The following is a 25,271-nucleotide window of genomic DNA, read 5'->3' as shown; positions in this document are numbered from 1 at the left end:
TGCCACTGAAGAAAATTGTAATCATGTTCTACAACCCAGTTTAGCAGCTTTGACTCAGTGTTACAGAACTGGAAAATGAAAAGAGATTATAACCTACTTACTAAATGGAATATAGTTCATACATAGCTGTATATTTCTTCACATTTTATGACATTTCTATATTTGTATGCTTATATGATGTAGATATTTATGAATGCAATGCGCATGAATCACACACCTATTATGTGTTCTAAATGCCACCGATAATGCCAACACGTGGGTTATAAGCCTTTTTTTAAATTCTTGTGCATTGTGCTCAACACTTATTTTTCTCTTGGTCTACTTCTTTTTGTCTCCTCCAGCTTTGTCTTCCTCCAGCTGTACCACTCTCCTTTCTTTGGAAACGAAGCCAACAAGCCGCTGCTGCTGCCCAAAACTCAGGTTGGTTGACCTCTCCGGCTGACCTGGAGTCTGCTCCGGTGTGTTTCACACCGTGTCACTTACAGCGTTTATTCTCTGTGGCAGGTGATTGACCGCGCTGTGAAGGTCCTGGACCAGATGCCTCCTTACGACACCCATAAGATCGGAGTGGTGTTTGTAGGAGCTGGTCAGGTGAGAACACAAGAACATGGATTGATTGTCTTTAATTTAATATCGCTGTCAGATAATTCCCACACTCTCCGACTTCACACCTTCATCCTCTCCACTCTCTCCTCAGGTTAACAATGAGGTCGCCATCCTGTCGAACGAGTACGGTTCGAACCGCTACGCTGCCTTCCTAACGGGCCTGGGCAAATTAATCCATCTGAAGGACTGTGACCCCGACCAGATCTTCCTCGGAGGGCTCGACCAGTACGGAGACGACGGGGAGTTCACCTACTGCTGGCACGACGACATCATGCAGGGTGAGTGTGTCACATGATGGTGATTTATCATGTAATTTCCACAGCCAGTCTGCTTGTTATTAATGAAACCCTCTTGTGTGCAGCTATATTCCACATAGCCACACTGATGCCAAACAAGGAAAGCGACAAGGGCTGCTGCAACAAAAAGCGTCACATTGGCAACGATTTTGTCATGGTGGTGTACAATGACTCCGGAGAGGAGTATAAACTGGGCACCATTAAGGTACATGGGCACACACACATGCATACGTGTCTGAAATCTGCAGTATATATTGTTTTAACTTTAACTCCAATCTCTCATCTTTCTCTTCCCCCCCCGTCAGGGTCAGTTTAACTTTGTAGAAGTCATTATAAAACCACTGGATTATGAATGTAACCTGGTCACCCTCCAGTGCCGCAAAGGTGAGCCAATCACTGCGTGTTCTCTGGGATTGTTCTTTGCCACTCTGTGTTTTGTGTTTTTCTTTTATTCCTTCTCTTGCTCTTTCTCTTTCAGACCTGGAGGGATTAGTTGATACAACAGTGGCAAAAATTGTTTCAGACCGCAACCTTCCACTCTTAGTCAGACAGATGGCTCTGCATGCTAATGTAAGTCTACCTCTCACACCTACACACACACACATAGGCCCTGTTCAGACCTGGTATTAACATGCGGCTAAGAGTGATCGGATCACAAGTGGACAGCTCTCAGTTCAGGTGTGAATGCACTCAAGACGCATTGAGGAAGCATTCAAATCCGATTGCTCAGACCACATTCAGAGGTGGTCTGGGCCACACATGGCCACATTCTTTTAGCAGTGTGTACACGAATGTGTCCTGGGCCACATTGAAGGATCGCTTACTTACCTGCCGTCCCGCTGGGTCTCTGCGCTCCTCAGGTGAATAGAGCAGCATGGAAACGGCCTCTGTGCTCTACTGTATCCTGTCGGTACAACTGTGTTTTATTCAAATATATCTTATCTATAGGCTACATAATCTGCAGACTATCAGAGTAGGCACGGGAAGTTCATTATGATCACACTGTCGGATATGTGTCGGTGTTTTTGTTCCGGTGCTTTGCACGGAGCTGACACCCGCCCGCTCGCTCGCTCTCATCCCCTGCTCTCTGAAGCTCTGTACCCCGCTGTTGCCTGGCAAAGGCAGCAGTGTCGGCAGAATGGAGGTCCCCAGGGACCGCCGGTACAATAACCTTTTACTTACTATTACTACTAACATTGGCTTCTACTACTGACACGGACGTATTTAAAGCTGTACACTTGTGATTCGATTATTCAGGACGCCTGTTTTAATGCCAGATCTGAACAGGGCCATATTCATCTTCTTTATTTCCCGCAGATGGCCTCTTTGGTGCATCAGTACCGAGCCAACCCCTCCGATGCTTATGCCTCTAAGTGGTTAGCGAGATTACGGCACATTAAGAGGATCAGGACAAGGGTAAGAAAACACATGCAAAGAAGAGGTTCTCCTTCATCACTGTCACTGCTTTTATTTAATGTCATCCATCTTGCTGTCTCTCTGCCCTGGCTCAGGCCCAGGAAGACATTCAGTCTCGCTCGACTCCCGGCATCTCGCTGACCCAAGGACACACTCAGCAGAACAAGTCGTTTCAGCAGAGCAATCCAGCGCCAAACCCAGAAGCCGGGCAGAGGAAAAGACTCGTATCAACAGTGGATGATTTCACTGATTTTGTTTGATTGCATTTCTTGTCCTGGCAGACTCACATGACCGCAGACACGCATCCACCTGCCTTAGAGTGGAGGTGAGTTTACCGTCACTTCTCTGTGAGGAAGAATTTAGGACTTTAACCAATTGGGACTTTGTATCGGAAAAACCTACGAGCTTCACAGTTTAAGAAAGGCTTATTTTGTGATGAAGTATTGATGAAGACAGTAATTTCTGCATATTTTTTCGAAATGCTAATGCTTTGCACTTTTTAGGTCTAATCATGATGTTTCTGATGCGCAACATGAGATGAGTAAAACAGAACACTACATTTGAGAGCAGGGTGTTTTTGTGAGTAAATATGTGTGGAATAATAAAAGTGAAAAAAAAGTTTGAAATGTTTGATTTGTGACTTCTCGATTGTAGACCATAAACCTGTAGCAAAAGGACGAGAGAATAACTGTTACATATTTGATTTAAGTGTTCGACAGTTTTCGACACCAAAACCATTTTATTATGCGCAGTTCAGCTGTCAAACTCTTTATTCGACTTTGTCAAGTGCAAAAGCAGAAGTGCTACAACTGCAAAATACAGATAAGAGATACAAAGAAGAGCATAGACAAATGTTTTCAAATACAAATTTGTGACACCATTTAAAAAAAACAATACATCGTTACAACACAGAGACAGAAGACAAGCTTTGGCACTATCTTGTTACACACACTGTACACAGAGCAGGAATAAGAAAGCCAGTGGAGGCGTCGACTGTTGAGCTTCCTGTGGTTTGTAGTTGGCATATTGTGAACAACGATTTATATTAAATACATTGATAGCTTTGGCTGTAGTGCTTCGGTTAAGATTGAAGAAATGTAAAACTTTGGGGGTTTGCAACACCAGTGCTTGACCTAATGCATATGCCACTGCAGCACATAAACAATACTGATCATGAAAAGCAAAAATATATATACATCACAAAAGCACCAATATATACAGAAATGTACACACACACAGACGAAGCAAGGTCTTTTTTTCATGAGAGCCTGAAACGTGTTATGCAACTTATTGGGCAGGAAAAAGGTGAGCTAATGTTTCAAAATAAAATAATTTAGGGTGTCAGCATTTTGCGTTATGTTGTACAACGGTGGGGTTTGATTGGAAAAGACACTCTGGCTGTCGGTACCCTTTTTCACATCCTTTAAAAAACCCATGAAAACAGGTTCCGACACATAACTCCACAGCTTTTGGCCGAGAGATGATTTAACCACAAAATATATAATTTTCTTAGATTATTGAAAACACCTATTTTTCCCCCAGTTTTGGTTTTCCTGGTTGTTTTTCCAGGTTAGAGGGGGGGTTCCCTGAGATCTGCCCACTGGACACAGGAAGTACGTATGTTAATCAAAGTCAAACAAACAGAAAACAACAAAACTACCAAGAGCAGACAAAAGTACACACGCAAACTGCTAGCTGTGGCTTTAACACCTTGATAATACTTACTAGAATGTTTTCTATAATGTGTTAAGATACGAAACAAAAAAACAACACGAGAGTTAAATATGGCATTGGATATCAGCTCCATTAGGAAATAAAGTGCTAAGTACAAAACGAACAAATGAATTACTTGGCATGGTAAAAAAAAAACTGGGAATGCATACACGACGCATAAGCTTTGGCAACGTTTATAGTTAAGATACAGTATGAGTGAAGCTTTCTCTATTGGTTTGGACACCAAGCTTATTACTTTGCACCACAACTCATCCAAAAAAAACAAAAAACAATCTACATCAGAACAAAAGTGCTTTTAAATCACAACACAACATTTTGAAAAAGATAATCAGACTGGGCATCAATATAGCTTTATGATGGGAGAACTTGTTTAAATGTTCAGTACTGTATAAATGAAGGCAACTCCTTCCTGCTTCCTCAACTTTGATCTCCAACCAAACTTCTCTGAGCATCTTCTTATCCTTCTTTCCCGCTTCTTGTTAGCTCTGCTGTGCTATTCTACTACCACTTGCTACACCTCCTCCTCCTCTCCTTGTCACTACTCGTGGCTTCCCTTTATCTTTGTACCTTCTTCATTTCTCTGTTTTATCTGCACCCTGAAGAACTGGCTGCTGGGATCCCAACAACCTAGTGTGTGTATGTTTGTGTGTGTGTGTGTGTGTATGTTTGTGTGTGTATATGCTTCATTTTGTTGTCTCGTGCACATTACACTTAGCGCGTCTGTGCCTACAGTGTTATTTCCATGCATGTGTATACCTGCATGTGCGTATATCTGTGTGTGCCTGCATGCAAATTTGGGTTCATAAAACATGACTATTTTCAAACAGACCACAAGTACCCATGGTGACCGAAATATACAATATAAAAATATGTAGACGGACGACATAAACACGAATTTCTGAGATACACAAAAACACTGATTGCATTGTCTGCTTTCAGTTGGTTAAATCCTCAGGTGAGCACGCTCATGTGCTGCTGTCAGTGACCCCACGTGACCTCCAGGGTCACATGGGATCAGTTTTAGTCCGGGGGAAATAAGGAATAGGGAGTATTTCTTGGTTTCATTGTTGACTTTTACTCTGCTGACTAAACCTGCTCAGTTAGCATCTGGTGACCTGCACCTCGTTTTCTGAGAGAACTGAACTGGGATTTGGACGGATCGCTGCTTATAAACCTGCAAATGTATTGCTTTCTGTTCATCTTTCATTACCCCAAACTGCTTGTCTCTGTGATTCTTCTTGTTTCCTTCCTGCGCTTTTTACCTATTACGTTCCCATCCGCCATTCTCCATTCCTGGCGGGGTTTAGAGAGGGACACCGAGGGGGGGGGGGGGGGGGGGGGGGGGCAAAACCTGCTGCCCCCGTCCTCCTCTCGTCTTTAACCCAACATTTACCTTTCGCTTCCGGTTGTCCCTCTACCCAAAGTCCTCAGGATTTGGAAGGTCCAGGGCCATGCCTGTCTAGGTTGGGGTGCACTTTGTTTTTGAGGGGTGGTGGTTTGCGTTTTCGCTTGCGTGTAGGAATGGTGGTAGTGTGAGCTGGGTGGTTGAACAGGCTGGAGGAGGGGAGAGTCTCTCTCTCTGTCGGGGGGTCCCAGTCCCGGCCGCTGGGCGTAGGCGGCAAGGAAGGGGTAGTTGCAGGAGTACACGGAGGTGCAGTGGGTGTTTTGGGTGGCGGGACATGGGAAGGGCGAGTGTTTGCTGATGAGACGGGGAGAGAAGAGGTGTCAGAGGCTAGTTTATCTGTGACTGGTGGAGGTGGAGGTGCACTGACTGAAGGTTTGGCTGATGTTTGAGGAGCGGGCGTATGTGTAGTGGCAGAGGCTGGTCTGGGCTTTGAAAAGGGAACAGGTGTGGCTACTGGAGTCTTTTTAGGGTTGGCAGCAGTGTTTCCACAGTCACTTTTATCCGTCTTTTTCCCCTTTTTGCTCCCTTTGTGTTTTTCTTTGCCACTCTTTCGTTCTCTCCATCCAGCAGAGTCCTTGTCCTCGCCCTTTCCTCTCTGTCCCGCCTCGCTCCTCCCTCCCTGTACACCACCACCACCACCACCACCACTTCCTCTCTCTCTCCCTCTGCGCCTCCTTTTCCTCTGGGTTCGCTCCAGTCTACACTCGATGTGGTACAGGTCCTCGGTCGCCATGGTGACGCGGTCAAGCTGTTGCAGCAGGGCGTCCAGGGTAGGGAGGAGCCTCCTCAGCGAGGCTTCGGTCTCCGCTCTCTCCCTCCAGCTGGTGCTTCCCGTCACCACTCCCGGGCCGAGCCCCAAACCCAGACCCAACCCGAGTCCCAGGCCGATCCCCGGGGCTTCTGTCAGGCTGCAAGGGCTGGAGGAGGCCGGGCGCCACGAGGCCTCAGAGCCCGCGTCGACGCTGTCTGGGCTGGGAGGGGAGTCGGGACCGTCCAGCGGTGGCAAGCACAGGGACTTACAGTCGCTGGTGGAGGACGAACGGGACGGTGGAAGCTCCATGCCCTCGAAACGCACCTTATGACGAAACTAAGAAGAGGATGGAAGAGTGAAAAAGAGAAGATGGAAGATTAATGTATATATTTCTAAATAGTACTAGAGACATAGCCACTCATGGAGTGTCTGCTACCATCAATCTTTTCATTTTTGTCCTGAGAAAATCTAAAAAAACAGATCAAACTAAGTAACAAGAAACAGGAAGTGTACCTCCTTGGCCCTGCTGAGTCCCATCCACATTTTGAGCCTCCTGAGAAACAGCTCAACCATCTCGTAGTCTTGGAGATCCACAGCTGGACGGTACAGCTCTGCTCGTGCGCGCCGATAGTTCCTCAGCAACACAGAGGTGACCAACCATAGCAACACCAGCCGAAATATGGCGAAGCTCGCATGGAACACCAGCGCGGAGACGGTGCTAGAGGGGCCGCTAAACGTCCAGCTGGGACGCCATGATAGCAGACCGCGTCCGCCGGCGCCCAACAACGACAGACAGGCAGAGCTCACACTGCCGTAGCCGTCAAATACTGAGTGGAAGAGCTGGAGTGGAGGAGACATTTAAAACAGCGGATTACTGGCAGGGAATCACAAAATGGAAACAAATACTGCCATGATCAAAAACTCAAAAATACAGTTAGGTGCTTAAACATGTCTGTAATAAAAACAAATTAAAACAGATTGTAAATTTCACTGGTAGCTAGTGGAAAGAGACAAACACCAGAGTAGAGAGAGGCATTTCAGACCAATTGGAGTTGAGCCGCAGACACTTGCTTGGTTCAAGCAAATAAACAAAACACTGTGGTAGTTCAGGCTAGATGACATAAATGTGTGAACACACTTAACTCTGTGACCAGAGGCCTGAACTACGGGGCGAGTTCAACATACCCAGGGTATCTTCTCGTTATCTGGCTTCACTAACCCTAACGAACGAGATCCAGCATAGACTCAAATGAAGCAAATATATCAATTCATATAAATTTTCCCACCCCTAATATTTACCATGTTTACTATCTTAGTTTAGCGTTTAGCACCAAACACAAAGTAAAGCTGAGGCTGATGAGAATGTCCTTTAGTTTTGCAGGTATTTGACATTACATTTCATCCAAAGAGTCATACAAAGTCGTACGAGTATTGGACACAGTGAAGTTTTGACCTAATGATGGCGCTACATTGTAAAGCTTCAGTATTTTGTTTTTTTAAAAGCTTGGGGTTAACGCTTTTAGCTGAATTTTGGAAAGTTAAGTTTGGAATCTTGTTACAGATGTGGATTGACTGATTGATCTTCTGTTAATGTTAGTTCATGTTAAATGATTATACTTCCACATTGGCAAGGCTGTCTCAAACAAATAACATGCTGGTTAAATAAAGAAACAAATGTACTATTGTCCTCTTTCAGTAAAGTTGTTTATGACCTTCTAGACAGTGAGGCTGCTATTATAGTCGTTTTAACAATAGAGATGAAGCTGTGTTGTGCAGTCTGTGCTAAAGCTAAGGTTTATTGGAGATTCGGTCCACTGGCATTGTAAAGAAGGTGTAGGTTGGATGCATGAAAGGTAAACAAACACGTGGGTGGACAGATTCTGGACAAGTATGCACTTGTACATTTTGTATTGTGTTTAGTCTGTGTGTGGGGGATGATCAGCGAGAGAGAAACAGAAGGAATGGTGAGTAGAGAAGAAGTCTGACCAGGTGTCCTGTGTGTGAGTAAGCCAGCACCAACAGCAGTAATGCCAGGGCGACTCCCAGCAGCTCCCAGACTGAGCGCCGCAGAGCTCTGCCAAACACGGCCCACTCTCTGAGGAACCGCAACTGGTGGGACGCCTGGACGATCAAACAGAGAGACGGAGGGAGTAAAAAACATAATGTCAGAAAAATTATTTTCTCATGGTAATAAATGGAAACTTCCAATATATTACAACTTGGGCCTTATTTTCATGGTTCGGCCATCACGTCTAGCTGTTATAATAACACTGTAGTCTTTACATCACATTTATTTGCCAGATAATAAAATAAAAACCAAAGTTAAGAAAATAATAAAATAAAAAAATACGACCAAAGTTGTAATATAGTTTAATATGTTTGTAGTTAGCCCTGCTTTCCTTGGCCTTTTGTCTCTTACCTTGAGCACCAGTATGAACAGCAGCAAGGCAGACATGGCTGTGTACATCTGACTCTGTCTGGCCAGGGGGTAGAAATCTGTGAAGGCATCCCGCGGGTGTTTCAGGTACGACGCCCACTGCTGCGTGGCCATAGTGCAGCGGCGCAGGTGCAGCCCGCACACAGACGCCGCCAGAGCCAGTTTGCAGATGCCCAGGAGTCTCCAGGTTGACAGCAAGTACACGTAGCCTTCTCTGAGGAAACCCAAGATCCCCCGCACCAGGAAATACAACACCAGGGCGAGGAGGACCATCTGGAAGACAGGAAATGTTAAAACTGGAGACGTGTGTCGCCCAAAGTATCACAGTCAAGGACAGGGGAAAGAAACGGTAGGTAGTTTTTGTTATTATTGACAGTGTCAGAGGGGTTGCCAGGGGTTACCATGAGAAGGAGCTGCAGGTCCAGGCCTGTGATTGGCCACAGAGTGATGACAAGGAGGTCAGGGCTGGACTGGGCACGCTCAGAAACTGGAAACTCAAACAGGAAGGAGAAGACAGCCAGGAGGTTTGTGTTGATGTTGTAGAGCGAGAACTCCACAAACAAAGCACGGGTCCTATGAACACACACATAAACAAACAAGTACACGATTAATGGACTATGATAAGATGAAGAGATGAGTTCACAGAGTCACTTCCTGTTTTGCTTACCTCTCTGTTTTGGAACCAACTTTAATATTTTATGTAAACAGGGTGTTTCCATCACGGGAAGTTTTTATTTCACATGAGAGATAAAAAAACAACTACATTTTGTTGAAAAGACACAGCTGAGTTTGCGGTAAAAGACCTCCACCACCTACTTTTTATTGACTCTCAGTTGCTCCCCTCTGAATATTTGTAACCTAATACCAAATGTGGTTTTAACAGAATTGAAGTTTTGTTTATGCCATCAGTTATTTTTTCTCAGAACAATAGTTGAAAGCCAGCCCACATTCCCAGCACATTCTTTACTGGATTGTTTTCTACGCTTTATTTTGATGTTTGATGTTTTCATGTGCAACTTTTTAATGACTGCAGGCTGTAAAGACAAATTGCACTGCAGGGAGAATTAAACTCCACTCCAGATTTATAAAGCCACGAGTACGCATGGTTCTGTTTTCATTCCAATCATTGTGAAATTGTGCTCACGAAACCGATTTCTACACCCTTACATCTGGCCCCTGGATTTTGGAACAATCCGGCTAGTGAGATCAGTTCGCAAAATAAAAACTAAACTTGCATAAAACAGGTTTTATTGATTTTATTGTCTATGCCCTTGTATTAAATATCTGGCAACGCACTGGGATGTTATTATTCTGAGTTCTTTCTGTTAGTGTAACTTTGACTTAAAATGTCTGTTTTTCTATTATTTCCAGTCTTGTCTTTCTGCATTCCCTACCTGTAGTCAAGCCAGTGCAGCTGCTGCAGCTGCCGTAGTGAGGAAGAGGCCTCCTCCAGGCTTCTGTTCAGCTGGTGGACCACATCTCCACTGTTATACACCCTCATCTGACCAACACGCCACGCCCTAGAAAGGCGAGTGGGAGGAGAGAGGAGAAAAAAAAGATGATATTAAAGATACCAGATGATTAGTAGATACTGAATCTGACACACAAGTTAACTTAACGCCTGCCTTGCTAAAGCCAGGCTTTTGATCCTTCTGTTACCTGTCTGTATCGATAGCTCCGAAAGCAGTGAAATTCTCAGCGTCTTTAGCCAGAGATGGAACCCAGCCCTTTCCCCAGATACTGTCTCCTGCTCGGGAACCACCGGCAACTAGAAGAAAAAGTAAAGTTTCAATAAGATACAAATTGAGATTAAATTGCATTCATTTAATCAATTCCCTTTCTTTCAAACATGAAAGAATAAGTTCAGTAAATAGATGTTCAGAAATGGTAGCAGTGATGTCTGCTGTAGTACCTATGATGCTAAACGTGAAAAATGTAAGATATATTTTTTTATACATACTATATTAGGACTTTTTTGACATTACTATTCAAATTTTATGACTTATTTAAAAAAAAAAATTTCGACATACTATACTATGACTTTTAAAAAAATGTTTTCGACATACTATACTGTGACTTTTACTCGAAATACATTACTATACTATGACTTTTTTTTTTACATACTATAGTAAGACTTTTTTATTTTTTTCGAAATAATATACTATGACTTTTTTTTCAACATACTATACTATGACTTTTTTATATTTTCAACAAACTATACTATGACCTCTATCGACATACTATTCTATGACATTTAAAAAATGTTTTCGACATACTATATTATGACATTTTAAAAAATGTTCAACATACCATCACTTTTTTTCAACATACCATTTTTTCGACATACTATACTATGATTTTTTTAAATATATTTTCGACATACTATACTATGACTTTTTATTTTTTCGACAGACTATACTATGACTATTTTTTTTTTTTTTTTACATATTATCACTTTTTTCAACATACTATGTGACTTTTTTATGACCGTTTACAACTTACTAAACTATGACTTTTTTTTTATTTTTTTCCAACATACTATACCATGACAATTTTTTCAACATACTATATGACTTTAAAAAACTATATACTATATTATGGCATTGTTTCGACATAGTATACTATGACTTTTTTTTTTTTTCGACATACTATCACTTTTTTTCAACATACTATATTATGGCATTTTTTTCGATATACTATGACATGGCTTTTTTATTTTTTCGACATACTATACTATGAGTTTAACATTTTTTCAACATACTATATTATGACTTTTAATTTTTTTCGACATACTATACTATGACCATTTTCAAATCTCACCCTGTGTGTCACGAATTTGGCGGAGCCTCAGCGTGCCGAGCAACACACTTCCTGTGTCTCTCAAGAGTGCAGACTCATCCAGTAGCTGTGGCAACAGCGACTCATTCAGCCACATTAAAGCATCAGCTCGGCTAAAAGAAAAGAAAAGAGAGGATTTGATATATTGTGCGTCATATGCTACATTACAGAGTTTTCACAATGTTGGATCAATATTTGCTGACATTTGGATCTGCTTTATGTTAAATAAAGCAACATGATGGACAGAATTTTCTTGAGCAAATATTACCCTTCTGTTTACTTTTGGTATACAATAACACATGCAGTCGCAAGAGCAGAGAAATTATTGTTTTATGACTTCAAACAAGACAGAAGGTCACCCTTGAAGTTCTCAATTGAACGAATGAATAAAAGTTTAACATTTTTCAAAGATTATTCACATTTTTGTAGTTAGTGTGTGTGTGTGTGTGTGTGTGTGTGTGCGTGTGTGTGTGCGTGTGTGTGTGTGTGTGTGTGTGTGTACCTGCTGATGTTGTGATACTCAGGAGTGTGTAGTGCTCGTTGCAGCTCAGTGCGCAGTCTCAGGCTGTGTGTGTCTTTGGCCGAGTCAGAGTAGTTGAGAAGCAAAACCACCAACAGGAAAAACATATAAACCAGGAAATTCTGAAATGAGAGCCAACAATTTTTGTTAACAAACAAGATATAGAGCTCTACAACACGGTAAAGATATAAGAACAATCTCCAGCATTATCTCTTTAAACTTCTACGCATCTTTCTGACTCACCTTCAGCATGGTGTGCAGCATATGGACCTTGCGGGCCTGGTGTCGAGCCTGAGACAGAGCGAAGCCCTGTGGAGGTCTCACCCTGGGGACCCGTTGGACCACTCTCTCCACCCGGGGGAACTCCACCAGCACATCCTGTTCCTCTGGACGCAGACGAAGCACGAACACTGCATAGTAGACTGCCTCACACAGCACCTGTGGGACAGAGAGCGGGGAAGCAACAGAGCGGTTAGGTTTGGAAAGTCTTTCAAAAGTCAAGAGGTTGTTGAATTTAATCATCCCAAAAGTTAAACTAGGAAAGCTTCAATTGAGGTACAAAGTGTTACCATGACCACAGCCAAACGGGAATTTTGGGCGGTGCTTGGTATTTCCTCAACTGATCTCAACATGGCTGCCGGGTCACAAACTTCCTCATTTTACAGCTAAACAGTACACTACAAGATGTTTCTGAAAACATTTGAGGTGAGAAATAGGCATTACAGTAACAGAATATTGATTCACATTTGATCAGCGCTGCCTAGTTTGACCGTTTAATCGGAGTTCGCGAGTGATTGACAGCTGCTCAGAGACGGCAGCTGGACGGCAGACTCCAGATCAGACCAGATCATTTTTAGATTACCTGTCTCATGCACAGGTCATATCATGTCAGGATATGTATATATAAAAAAATTACTTTTTTTAAATCATATTGTCACAGTATGTGTCAGGTAAACTAGTGTCTCTGAGAATAAGTGTGTATTTGTGTGTGTCTACCTTAATTGGCTCCAACAGCAGGCAGGAACACAGGAAACTGGCAAAACAGGAGATAAGCCACATCATGGCCACGCTTTGACTGAACCCGTGACCCGCCCAAATCGAAACGCCATTGGCCAGAGCGATCGCTGACCAGCTGCCCCACATGGCGGCACGTCCACACCAGGGAGGAAACCGCCTGGGACGACACACATCTGTCACACCTGGAGAGAGGGAAAGGCCCAGTGAGGATATGAAGGTGTCAGGGATATAACAAAGCAGAATGATCAGGCAATAAGATATAAAGAAAGAGACCCCTGAGAGTAGTATATCAATTTTTAATTCAAAGTATTAACAATTTAAATGCATGGAGGTTGTTTGACACTTCACAAAATAAGTTCTTCCAAACTGTCTGCACCCACAAGGGCTCCAACGTCTATTCCACAAAAAAGTTACTTACAAATCAATCAAGTTCCCCGAAGAATAATAAATGATGTCGTAAGAACTTAAGACCCAGTGCCTCTTCAACTTATTCATTCTCTGACAACAAAGGACTTGCTTTGCTTATTAAACATTCAGGCAGCAAAATGAAAGCACGATGTATATTCTCTGGTTTCACATCAAAACACTACTGTAAAGACCGAGACACTGAGCCGCCAGCACTGGGATCATTACTGAATAATAGTAAAAGAGTCTTACTCATCTTTCCTTTTTAAAAGTAATCATCAAACTTTGCTCTTTACCTAATGAGAGTTACAAGTCGTATTCTTAAAATACCCAGGGTGATTTAAGTGTCCTGTGTGAAGAGCAAAGCACGCAGAGCAACAGCAGAACAGTTTGCACATAATTGGTCGATGAGGAAAATTACTTTCAGATGCCTTTTAATTTGGAAATCTATAACAATGACCTTGTTGTTGTGATGGTATTTGAGATGTCATGTAATCGGCAGAAGAAAGCTTGTTTTTGCGCCTGAATTGAATTTACAATCAACAACAAGGACCTTGCTGTCATTTTGTTTGATATATAATTCTGAACCAAAATAGCAGGACAACCATCACAAGGACAAAATTGACAAGATAGCTCTGCAGAAAATGGCAAATAAGTCTATTTTCCTTTGACAGTGGTCCTACTGCTATCTCAAGGAGAAAATAGACTTGTTTACCATTTTCTGCAGAGCTATCTTGTCAACCAGCTCTGATAAAAACAACACAGACAATACAATCAGCTAAAAGGGAAAATCTTGGACTTAAGTTAACGATAAAAGTAAAAATCAACATTTTCCTTAGGGCTGTCAAAGTTAACGCAAATTTGTTTTAACGCTACTAATTTCTTTAACGCGTTAACATAACTTGCAATTTTTAGGTTGTAACGGGTTTTAAAGCTAGAGTGAAGATGATGGCACTATATGGAACCAGAAAACCTAAAGAATCCATTGGTACTAACCATGTCATACTAGCGTGTCACAAAGGAGGCTAAATAACAATCCAAACTTATGCTAAATTTTGTTGAGGAAAAACTGGCATGGCTATTTTCAAAAGGGTCCCTTTACCTCTGACCTCAGAATATGTGATTCAAAATGGGTTCTATGGGTACCCACGAGTCTCCCCTTTACAGACATGCCCACTTTATGATAAATGCAGTATCTGTGAGGGTTTCTGGACAATATGTGTCATTGTTTTGTGTTGTTAATTGATTTCCAATAATAAATATATGCATATATTTGCATAAAGCAAGCATATTTGCCCACTCCCATGTTGATAAGATTATTAAATATTTGACAAATCTCCCTTTAAAGTACATTTTGAACAGATGTGTGATTAATTTGCAATTAATTATGGACAATCCTGCAATTGAATATTTTAATCGATTGAGCCCTCATTTTTTACAACTTAAAAATGCTCTCAAATGTAAAGAGAGAACCAGAGGTCTCTGTGCAATTGTACAAAATATCATTGGTCATGATGAGTAATGCGATCTGAAGCAATATGCATAATTATTTGCATTTGATTTGAACATTTGGTAGATTGTTTTTTTTAATCATTTATTGGGGGTGCAAACAACATGAATAAAGCTGGCACTGACCTTCTTGACATTCTTTATTACTTAGACGCATCATGTACAATGTGGTTTCAAATGACCCTTATCATATGATTTCACTGAACTAGCTCGTCTACCAGCAACAGAGTTTTTCCCCTGCTCCATTTTCTTGATAAATGCGTCTTATTCTTCACACTCAGCAAAGAACGTTTTACTCCTAAATTTAGAGCGTTCTTTAATATAATTCTTGAGGTTTGATAAATACAGGCCCTGAGTAATGGGAAGAATTTTGATTAACAATTCAAACTACATTTACAGGATGCCTCACGCACGCACGCACGCACGCACGCACACACACCTACCTGTATTTGAGGTGAAAGCAGTTTTTGGTGGGTCTCTTCTCACACATTCGAGAGGAAGAGGATCATTCAGCTTCTGGAGGAGAATCACTTCAGTCTTATCTCCGAAAATGCTCGACCTGACACACACACACACAAGTGATGGAAATAATTAATATAATAATTAATTAAACTCAAGCAAATCCACAAATGCTCCAAGGTAAAGCTAGTGAATCCATTGCATTTCATAAAGGTATGCTAAAAATGATCAAAGATCAGACTTACAGGTCAGCCATCTCACTTTCGTCTGCCTGAGGAAAGAAGTTCTGTCCGTCTGCCAGGATGTGTTTGATCAGATCCTCGTCTGTGAGCGAAAAAATCAACGGCTTGGACTTCAGTTCTCTCATTGGACTCAGACAGTGTAATAATACAACCAAATGCTTCATGTACATGATAAAGTGAGTAAAAAAGTGATTTGTGCAGCTGCTTTGGTTACCTGAGGAAGTGAAATGTTTGTTGCGTTGGTCCATACCCTCCTCGTCGTCAGGGTTAAAGGTCATGTCGACACCTAGGTGCCTGCTCCCCTGACCCCTCTTCAGCCTGGGCAGCCCGGCCCCATGCCCCGCCCCTCCCACCACAGACGTATCACTCAACAGCTCTGGCCAATCCCTGTCCTCCAACTCCTCCTCTGCCATGTCCCAACTCTCCCCACTGGAACACACAGCGAGAGATGTTTGTGAAGTAGTGCGGCTTCAGCAAATCATTCCATTACTCTAATTGTCAACACAATCAAGTCTCAGAGGACAATAATGAATCACACTAAAGTAAGTGCTGAGACAATTATGGCTTTTGAGTTTATAGTTTTTTTTGTGACAAGAGAGAAATCACTTTTTCCATTTGACATCCAAGAAAGGCCAATATAAAAATACTTTTGATTTTTTTACGTCTCTTAGAGCACAATACTCAAAATTACAAAACAATTTTCCACTTGTCTTTTTATTCTTTATCCTCTTTATGTTTTTCTGTTCTCTCATCCTCACAGCTGGGCAATTGCACTTGGCATTTGTCTTCCAATAAGTAAAGTCATGCATTATCTAAATCTACTGTCATGGCAACGGAGTATCTCACCTTCTGGTTGATGGAGTAGGCAAATCCAAATTGGTTTCTTCTGAGTTGGTCTGGGAGGGATAGAGAGGGATAGAGAGAGATAGAGAGATAGGTAGATAGAGGGACAAAGAGAGAGACGAACACTAATGATCTCACAAGGGGAAAGCATAACATTGTTCTTAGCTTGACTGCATTGATTCTTTTTTTTTTCTTAAACAAGGCATCTCAGGCATGATTCAATTTTACATCTCAGTCTTTTCCCATGAGACTCTACCTCGCCGTTAAAAAAGAGGAAAGAACTTCCAGCCATGGAGTCGTCCAGGAAGTCATCAATCTCCACCGACTCCTGATCCACTTGTGGGGGCACCTGCTCCACCGACACGCACTAATGTTCACACACAGAGAGAACATATTCAGCTTCATGTTTGGCCTATGGGAGGTACTAAAACACTTTGACTGTTATAGTTTGGGGCAGGCTCGTGTTACCTTGCTGCGGCTCATTCTAAAGAGCGTGAAGACGAGCAGGTAGAGAGGGTAGACGATCAGACAGCTCACAACGCCTGCTGCCACTGTCTCTCCATTTAATGAAGAAAACCTGGACACGGCCCGCGGGCTGCAACACAGGATGGCATTAATATGTAGAAACAAGACACCAGTAGTTGTAATGTGGACACAAAGACATGTAGACATTCCTCCCTATACCTGTATCTCTTGTCCACCACAATGCTGTACCACAGTGTGTTGGCCAATACAAAGAGCTGCAGTAACACAGTGCAGCATGTGGCTCTCTGCAGGCGGGTGAACGGGCTGCGGGGGGGTCTCTCCCACAGCGAGAGCCACAGGTGACTCTCACACAGCGCCCTCTGTAGCTCACACCGCAGACGGCGGGGCAGCTGACGAAGCGCAGCCTCCCCTGCAGGAAACGGGAGGAAACACGATGGAGTGAACGAAGTGGCATCGACCATCAACGGAGGGTTTTTCACGGATGATTTGGTTGTAGTTTCTTACCTGAGGCCTCCACCTCAATCTCTACCCGTCCGTCAGTTCTCTCGTTGTCGACCGACAGCCACTCCTCAACCAGGAAGTAAGAGCTGCTTCCTGTCTGCAAGTCTTTGACCAAGACATACTGCAGCATCCATGCTGGGGACAGACCTGAGGGAGGGTCAAGATATGATGGTTAAAAGAAATTTGTTCAAATGTTAGCTGGTTGAAGAATGTGATTACAGTTCTCTGTTGTGTATCGATCAATACCCTTGTTGTCATGCCAAATTCGTATTTTCCAGACACTTCCCAGGCTGGTATCCATGGCAATATGAAAGATGTCGAGAGCGTTGCGTGTAAAAGCTCCTCTGCTGTCGAGATGGCGGTGTCCGCTGCGGCTCTCACGCCCATACAAACTGATTCCCACATGAGCCGTGGTGCCTGAAGGGGACGGAGAGAGGCTCATTAAATCGACTATTTCCACAAATGAACTCTGCAGAGACTCGTACTTTTAACCAACATGTTTAATTTGTAGTAATGTAGTTTTAGCAGTTCTTACAGAAACTACATTTGATAAAGACGGTTGTTCATTCACAGACTACATAAAAGTGTCAGAACACATATGTCTCTTAAACTCATCTTATACTATATTTGAATAACTTTATTTTAAAATGTAATTTTCTATATATATATATCTAAGGAATGACCTCTGACCTCAAAAATCTGTGAATGAAAATGGGTTCTATGAGTACCCACTAATATCATCTTTACAGACATGCTCACTTTATGATAATCACATGCAGTTTGGGTCAAGTCATAGTCAAGTCAGCACACTGACACACTTACAGCTGTATCTGCCTGCCTGGAGTTTGTCATGTTATGATTTGAGCATATTTTTTTATGCTAAATGCAGTACCTGTGAGGGTTTCTGGACAATATTTGTCATTGTTTTGTGTTGTTAGTTGATTTCCAAAAATAAATATATACATACATTTGTATAAAGCAGCATATTTGCCCACTCCCATGTTGATAAGAGTATTAAATACTTGACAAATCTCCCTTTAAGGTACTTCATTAACAGATAAAAAAAGTGATTAATCGCTATTAACTATGGACAATCATGCGATTAATCGCGATTCAATATTTTAATCGATTGACAGCCCTGATATATATCTATATATAATAAATATGTCTATTTGGATTTACTCAAGAAATGTTCTAGCTCTTGCAAAAGGAGTTGCAGCTTTTAATCAGGGTCGTCCTTTTAAGCTAATACTACAGTAGTAAGTAACTTTAGTATTTATATTGTACTGTAAATACTCATTGAGCTATTAAATAACACCTATGTCCACTATTTTATCATCCTGACAGGTGTCTAAAAGTGTCCCCTCCCTAACTCACCTGCCCCTCGGCTCCAGCCAGTCTTGACCTGGACCTCGTACTTGAAAAGTCCGTCTTGTCCGCAGAGCGGGACCACACCAGCCCGACGTAGATCCAGCTGGTCCAATTTGTGCAAGATGGCTGCTGCCACAACATAGCTTAGTAAGCCTAACACACACACCAACAGCACAACCAGGCTCGGTGCACCAGAACGCTCCTGTGGAACAAGAAAATGTGTTTAAAGCGTGTTTATATATTCTTATACATTTAAATGATTTTAAAAAATATTTATTGTTTATGTATATTATTATTCTATTTTTTTATTTTACATTTATTTTATTTTATCTGGTGCATGTACACAAAAAAAATTTTGTTTTCGTGATACTGACTGGAATTTTAAAGCTGATGGCGTTGGCCGGTACAAACAGGCCTGCAGCGAAGGCTGTGAGGTGTCTGGTGCGACAAAAAGCTCTGCTGCCGTTGGTTTCTGCCAGGGGCACCATGCCATCTGTCCGCCACTGCTTCTCACTCTCACTGAAGTACTGGCACAGAGAGGCAAACACCCCGACCTCCAGATGAACACCCACGGGCTGAGATCTGGGGCTGCAGGCTGTGCTCACGTTGATAAAGTAGTCCAGAGTGGTGTCGTACGACCTGTGCGAATCAGGACAGAGGAATTTAGTTGTAATTGAATTGTACAGAAAGAAAATCCCAAATGAATCGCTTGGTAACCTGATAGCTTGAAATTAGCCCCTCAGTTGCCACAGACAACGGCACATAATTATGACACATCATATTACACGGGAGTGGTTGAACAGGAGCTCTTACTCTGGGGACAGGAAGAAGGTGTATTTCCTGTGATCGAGATCTTTCCCCCTGGTCATACTGAGCGTGATGCGTTTCTTTTCTGTGCAGTTGAACTCGTTGGGTCTTTCGTGTGAATGTAGGTAGGCTGTGATGTATGGCTCCTCCACATCCTCTTCTCTTTTATACTTCTGCCTGGCATCTGGAGATGAAAGGGAAAAAATAATGATAAGAGTGAAACTGGCTCGGTGCAATCACAAATAAAAGTATAAAACTGTATAAAAAAGTAATGAGGCCTCTAGTTATAAAACCGCTTTTAGGACAAAACCAGGCAGTTATATAATTCACAAAGTAAGTTCAGTGAGTTCGGTTTAACCTCTAGATAGATGGATAGATATATAATAACTATATGTTTGCAAAGCCCATTTCAAACTCACACCGCCTCCCTCACGCTGTAAGGGCTGCCAAACAAACACAGAATGGATCTTTATTAATCCCCGAGAAAAAATTGCAACATCTTGGACACATTGCAATGAAAGTGAGTGTAATAAAAATGAAAAGTCTCTTTTATGATGCAGCCCAACACAACAATACTGCTGTTACAGCTACTGAATACCTTACACGCAGTTTCAACACAAATTGATCATTTTAAGTTTAACCAGGGGTGAAAGTAGGCCGGTACGGTCCGGTACTCTGTATCACTAAAAAATTCAGTGCCGGTACGCCGTACCGGGAAGACGGGACAGCAGCTGCCTGCCAAAACCCATACACAACCCAATCACTCATGATCGCATTTCCAACAAGAAAACACATCTGCTAACATTAAGTCAACATACAGTTAGTTCCCTTCGCCAAGGAGGTTATGTTTTCGATTTGGTTTGTCTGTTTGTTTGTTTGAACACGCATTAAGGTCTTTTCAGACGGGGAGCAACACCCCGCCTGCGTACTCGATTGGATCCGCAGGGTGTGACGCAGAGTGCTATGCATGGCAACCATGGAAACGGCATGTGTGCACTACTGTAGGCCGGTACACCTGTGTAGTGTATCAAATATCCCAAATCACAGCTGGATTTGTTGACACGTGGCAATACGGTTTCACTTTCATTAACATTGCGAGATAGGACGTATGTGCTGCATTCATGTGGTGTTGGAATAATTGGAAGCTCTCAACTGGTAAAATTAATCTGTCAACATTTACAAATTACTCTGCAGTACTTTCACCATTTAAATAAATGATTTTCTATACAAGATGTCAAGTGTATCTAATTTCTTTCTACAGCCATATAGGCAGTGAATGGTGTATTCAGGGATGCATGAAGCTGGGGGTGAACAATATCAAGCGATGAAGGTTGGGTAGCCTAGTAGTACCGGCAAGAACTTCAATCTACTTTCACCCCTGAGTTTAACCAATGGAGGTATATTTTGTATTGAATACATTATATAATGTATGATGTGAACATGAGAGCTCACCCTCCAGAGAGGTGAAGTTGAGCTGAACAAACAGCCCCGCCTGTCGGTTGGTATTTCCCGTGCTGACCCTGACGATGACAGAATCACAGTGGCTGATGTTAACAGCTCCAGCTGTGGGGACCCCTCTGGCACCAGAACCCTCAGGACCATCTTCTGCTCCACTACTTCCATTGTTAACAGCAACAGTGATGGCTAGACTGTCGTCCAGTCCGGAGATGGGAATCTGGGTGCCATTTTGGGTGCGGAACTCCATGGAAGCCACCTCGGTAGAGACGGTGTAGTTCGCCACGTAGTTGAAGGGGAAGGGGTTGGACTCCACCTGGTGAGGAAAAGAAGGAGGAGGTGCATAGTGGAGAAAGTTAGATCTGCTGAAGTGAGGGTAAAACAGAAAAAAGGCTTTTAACAAACACATTATGTAAAAAACAGTAATACAACTCTGTGGCTGACAGGAAGGCAGAGTAGTGACTTCGGGGTGATGTGGTCTGACGTTTTGATCTCTATAAGAACTGCGTTTTGAATAAGTTGAAGCTCTTTAATGGTCTTTTTGGGGAGCCCTGTCCAAAAACCATTGCAGTAGTCAACCCTGCTAAAAATAAAAGTGTGAATGAGTTTTTGACATGAAGTGTGGCTATATTTGTAAGGTGATAAAAAGCTGATCTTGTTGCTGCTTTTATGTGGCTATTGAGACCAAGATCAGAGTCAGCTATAACACCATAAAAAAGGGATACTCCCGCATTTTGTTATAACCACTGCAACATTTAATCATTTATTACAAAATGCGGGGAAACATATTATATATTGCGTTTAAGCTGTTGATAACAAAATGCGAATACAAAATTGCGCCAAATTTGGACATGCCCACTTTATGATAATCACATGCAATTTTGGGGCAAGTCATAGTCAAGTCAGCACACTGCCAGCTGTTTTTCCTGTTTCCCAAGTTATGATTCGAGCATATTTCATTATGCTAAATGCAGTACTTGTGAGGGTTTTTGGACAATATTTGTAATTTTGTGTTGTTAAATGATTTTATTTGCATAAATCAAGCATATTTGCCCACTCCCATGTTAATAAGAGTATTAAATACTTGACAAATCTCCTTTTAAGATACATTTTGAACAGAAAGAAATGTGCGAATAATCAAGATTAACTATGGACAATCATGTGATTAATCGCGATTCAATATTTGAATTGATTGACAGCCCTAGTTATTACGTATTGTGTTGTAACAAGGCTAAAAGACATGGAACACAAAACAAGACCTCTCCAGACAATTTATTTCTGTGAGTGTGTACTAATGAGGGACTTTGGCACCTGCAGCTTTCATGCTGCCAAATTCTTCAACCGGATCCAAAGAGAAAGTGCAACACCGAAATTTGTACTCGACTGAGTGGTTTCCATCGTGTTACCTGAAACAGTAGCTGCATAATGCTGTTTCCTGCAGCAGCTCTGCCAAGACTGTAGTTGAATGCTCGGGGGATGGAGAACCGCTCGCACTCTGGAAATATAAAAGAGGAGAGGAAGAGAAGATTGATACGCTGATTCTTCACTGTCCTGTTTATAATGCACAGTGTCTTAAAGATTATGAGGGGATGAAAGTTACCACCTACAGAAACAGCTCATGAGACACTAAACACACAAGCCCACCTGGACTGTTGTTTCCATGGTAGCAGAGCAGGCTTTGGGGGTCCGCCAGTTTCCCTGTGGCGGCGATCTCAGCTCCCTTCAGCACAAGCGGCTCCTCGTTGAGCACACGGGCGTGCATGAGGATCCGCATGAGCACCGACGACAGGCTGTAAGCCTTGGCCGCCACTCGCAGAGGGTGCGGCTCCAGTGAGGAGGGAGAGGGGTCTAGCGGGGTGCCTCCTGGCTCCTCACCGGAGGGAATAGTGGAGATGGAGGGGGATGAGGGGGAATCCGGGTAGGCAGGCTGGAGGTAAGACTGGGATGTTGACTGGCCGACCTGATGGATCAGGTCACCTGGAGGGAGGGGGAGGATACGAGATTGGGTTAACAGGTAAGGGCGATATGGTGAGGTCAAAAAGAAAGGTGGAGAAAAAGTTACAGCTGCACAGTTTCATGGTAGTTTGTTTTCTCTCAACATATAAGTATAAATCTAAAGGCCCTGACACACCAAACCGACGGTCGGCTGTCGGAGAGTTTGGGGCCAGTGAGCGTCTGTTGGCCCGGTGTTTTTTTGGTGTTTCCCACACCGTCGGCTCTAGTCTGCCTGTGCCAGAGATTTTTCGGCCAATTCAGTTGAATCGGTGGTGGCGCTCGTCGGTGAGAGAAATCACTCTGATTGGCGGTTCAGCTTAAACGAATCAGTGCACGAGAAGAGAAACGGAAGTGAGGAAAGCAAGCCAACGAGTAAAGTCAAGAGGAAAAACACAGAAGGCTCTTCTTACTTTCCACCTTTATCTCATCTGATCATTCCAATACACAAATATATTGGCCATCTGGAATGAAGCGAAGTGGTGAGTGAGAGTGATGTGAAAAAGGTCGGCAGGCGCTGCTTTGTTTCGTGTACGTATCATAACAACAGCATGTATATTATCCGCAGTCCTCGGTCTTCCGGTTTCCCTTTTTGAACGACGAATACGGACTACCGCCGCCTGCTGGTAGGGAGAGTTATTTCATCTCACGCAGGCGCAGAACGTACATGCTAACTGGCCGTTGGCTTTAGTCTTTGCGGTGTGTTCGAGTGCAGCTTTTTGACCAAGACTAAGGCGACGTGAGGCGATGCAACAGTTGGCCTTTTGTCGCCCCTAGGTTTTTTATGTTGGTTTGGTGTGTCTTGGCCTTAACAGATAAGGGGACAGAAAGTAGAGTGGTCGTGTGTATATGGTGACTAAATGATATGGATGCCATAGAACAAGTAGCATAAATACAGCTCCATTATGAGCAAGAGTAGCAGTTTTACAGCAGATCTAAGCAGCTCTATTGTAGCTGCACATAACACTACCTATATAATCAGACCAATCAGGTCTACATTTTATGGCAGCCACTGTTTCTTGGTCTCCTTTTATAGACTAAGTATGTGATATGGCTATAAGCAACAGCACTGTGAAGGGATTACCCTCCACTTAGCAATAAACATGCATGATTAAAAGACCTGTTGCTAGCTCCTAATTAATGCAGTTTACTTTCATTCAGACATAACAACACTGTTCTGAAAATAGCCCCTTACAGAGACACAGAAAACTTTCTCTCTTACCCATGATGTTCAGGATGTTGTCAGCTATCTCAGTAGGAGTGACGGTGCCCTGCTTGGTGTCAGTTTGCAGTATCTCAAGCATGGACTCCAGCTTGTTCAGAGTGCTGTTCTGACACTCCTCACAAATGAACTCTCGACCCGCCTGGAAAACACAAAACTCAACATTTGTTTGTCTACCTTTATTCTTTGCCTTTTTCAATTACACTTCTCTCTTGATTTCTTTTTCTTTTCCTGCCCCCTTTCCTTTCCTTTCCTTCCCACCTCGCCTCCCTCCCATCCTGCTCACCGTGCACTGAGCCAAAGCAGCGGAGGTCTGCTGGATGTCGTTAACAGTGGTCAGGTCTAGAGCGGTCAGCGCTCTGGTGATGTTGCTGCGGATTCTGACTCGGTAACCACGCTCATTTCGGGACAACCGCGCCGACGCCCTGGTCTGCTCATACTGGAAGAAGGTAAATACAGGTAAGTGTGCTTCATGTATTATCAACTGATAAATAATTGGACAGATAAATACAATAATCGATGTTAGGTGGCTAGGCCTCTCCTACCTCATTCAGCACTGTAATAAGAGCCAACGATAACTCTCGGACCCTCTGGGAGTCTCCCTGCTCCAACAGCTTTTTGAGTTTGCTGTCTGTCAACTCAGACAGCCAACGGGGAAGGCTGGTGTACTCAGGCGGCGGATCTGGCAGCACAACCTCGATGGACCTGGACACAAACAAAAAACAAAAAGCACAGTTAATGAATATAGTGTTTCTAACTTTGCTATATATATGTGTGACTGTGGATGTGTTTCTCCAGTACTGATGGTTTCATAAAGTGTGCTAGTCAACGTAGGGCTAACAAATGTACTTAAAATAACAGTATAGATTTAATATACTTTTAGCAATTTAGCTAAGACAGGCTAAATTCACTGTTCAACATACTATGCGTTGTGTTTAGTTGTTTTGTGTTGTGTTTAG

General features: G+C 42.8%; 2 protein-coding genes across 5 annotated transcripts in view; one reads left to right on the top strand and one right to left on the bottom strand.

The window, feature by feature from the left end:
* Positions 1–2,939, top strand: part of tsc2 (TSC complex subunit 2) — a 36,510-nt gene extending 33,571 nt beyond the window's left edge. For 3 of the 4 annotated variants that reach the window (XM_037765023.1, XM_037765022.1, XM_037765021.1), the window contains 8 exons: positions 342–420; positions 505–591; positions 698–884; positions 968–1,107; positions 1,208–1,286; positions 1,381–1,472; positions 2,220–2,318; positions 2,414–2,939. In XM_037765023.1, the coding sequence (XP_037620951.1) occupies positions 342–420; positions 505–591; positions 698–884; positions 968–1,107; positions 1,208–1,286; positions 1,381–1,472; positions 2,220–2,318; positions 2,414–2,578 (928 nt within the window). In that variant the 3' untranslated portion in view covers positions 2,579–2,939. The remainder of the gene's footprint in view (positions 1–341; positions 421–504; positions 592–697; positions 885–967; positions 1,108–1,207; positions 1,287–1,380; positions 1,473–2,219; positions 2,319–2,413) is intronic. The other variant, XR_005206261.1, reaches the window with a different exon arrangement.
* Positions 2,940–5,313: 2,374 nt separating this feature from the next.
* The window catches only part of pkd1a (polycystic kidney disease 1a), a 76,136-nt gene continuing 56,178 nt past the window's right edge, over positions 5,314–25,271 (bottom strand). Inside the window, exons 28-56 of the mRNA XM_037765020.1 lie at positions 24,858–25,017; positions 24,599–24,751; positions 24,313–24,454; positions 22,743–23,075; positions 22,505–22,593; positions 21,096–21,414; positions 19,650–19,827; positions 19,211–19,475; positions 18,843–19,038; positions 17,712–17,882; positions 17,469–17,612; positions 17,163–17,373; positions 16,947–17,073; positions 16,735–16,845; positions 16,482–16,531; positions 15,850–16,064; positions 15,639–15,717; positions 15,378–15,493; positions 13,000–13,202; positions 12,247–12,441; positions 11,986–12,125; positions 11,466–11,596; positions 10,305–10,413; positions 10,040–10,165; positions 9,047–9,218; positions 8,628–8,918; positions 8,195–8,329; positions 6,722–7,048; positions 5,314–6,544 (exon numbers count right to left, since the gene is read on the bottom strand). Of these exons, the coding sequence (XP_037620948.1) occupies positions 5,480–6,544; positions 6,722–7,048; positions 8,195–8,329; positions 8,628–8,918; positions 9,047–9,218; positions 10,040–10,165; positions 10,305–10,413; positions 11,466–11,596; positions 11,986–12,125; positions 12,247–12,441; positions 13,000–13,202; positions 15,378–15,493; positions 15,639–15,717; positions 15,850–16,064; positions 16,482–16,531; positions 16,735–16,845; positions 16,947–17,073; positions 17,163–17,373; positions 17,469–17,612; positions 17,712–17,882; positions 18,843–19,038; positions 19,211–19,475; positions 19,650–19,827; positions 21,096–21,414; positions 22,505–22,593; positions 22,743–23,075; positions 24,313–24,454; positions 24,599–24,751; positions 24,858–25,017 (5,953 nt within the window). The 3' untranslated portion in view covers positions 5,314–5,479. The remainder of the gene's footprint in view (positions 6,545–6,721; positions 7,049–8,194; positions 8,330–8,627; positions 8,919–9,046; positions 9,219–10,039; positions 10,166–10,304; positions 10,414–11,465; positions 11,597–11,985; positions 12,126–12,246; positions 12,442–12,999; positions 13,203–15,377; positions 15,494–15,638; positions 15,718–15,849; positions 16,065–16,481; positions 16,532–16,734; positions 16,846–16,946; positions 17,074–17,162; positions 17,374–17,468; positions 17,613–17,711; positions 17,883–18,842; positions 19,039–19,210; positions 19,476–19,649; positions 19,828–21,095; positions 21,415–22,504; positions 22,594–22,742; positions 23,076–24,312; positions 24,455–24,598; positions 24,752–24,857; positions 25,018–25,271) is intronic.

The sequence above is a fragment of the Sebastes umbrosus genome, chromosome 3 (assembly GCF_015220745.1).
Source record: "Sebastes umbrosus isolate fSebUmb1 chromosome 3, fSebUmb1.pri, whole genome shotgun sequence".
In the NCBI taxonomy this organism is placed as follows: Eukaryota; Metazoa; Chordata; class Actinopteri; order Perciformes; family Sebastidae; genus Sebastes; species Sebastes umbrosus.
Note: the sequence above shows the minus strand (reverse complement) of the source record. Positions and strands in the feature narration are given on the sequence as shown.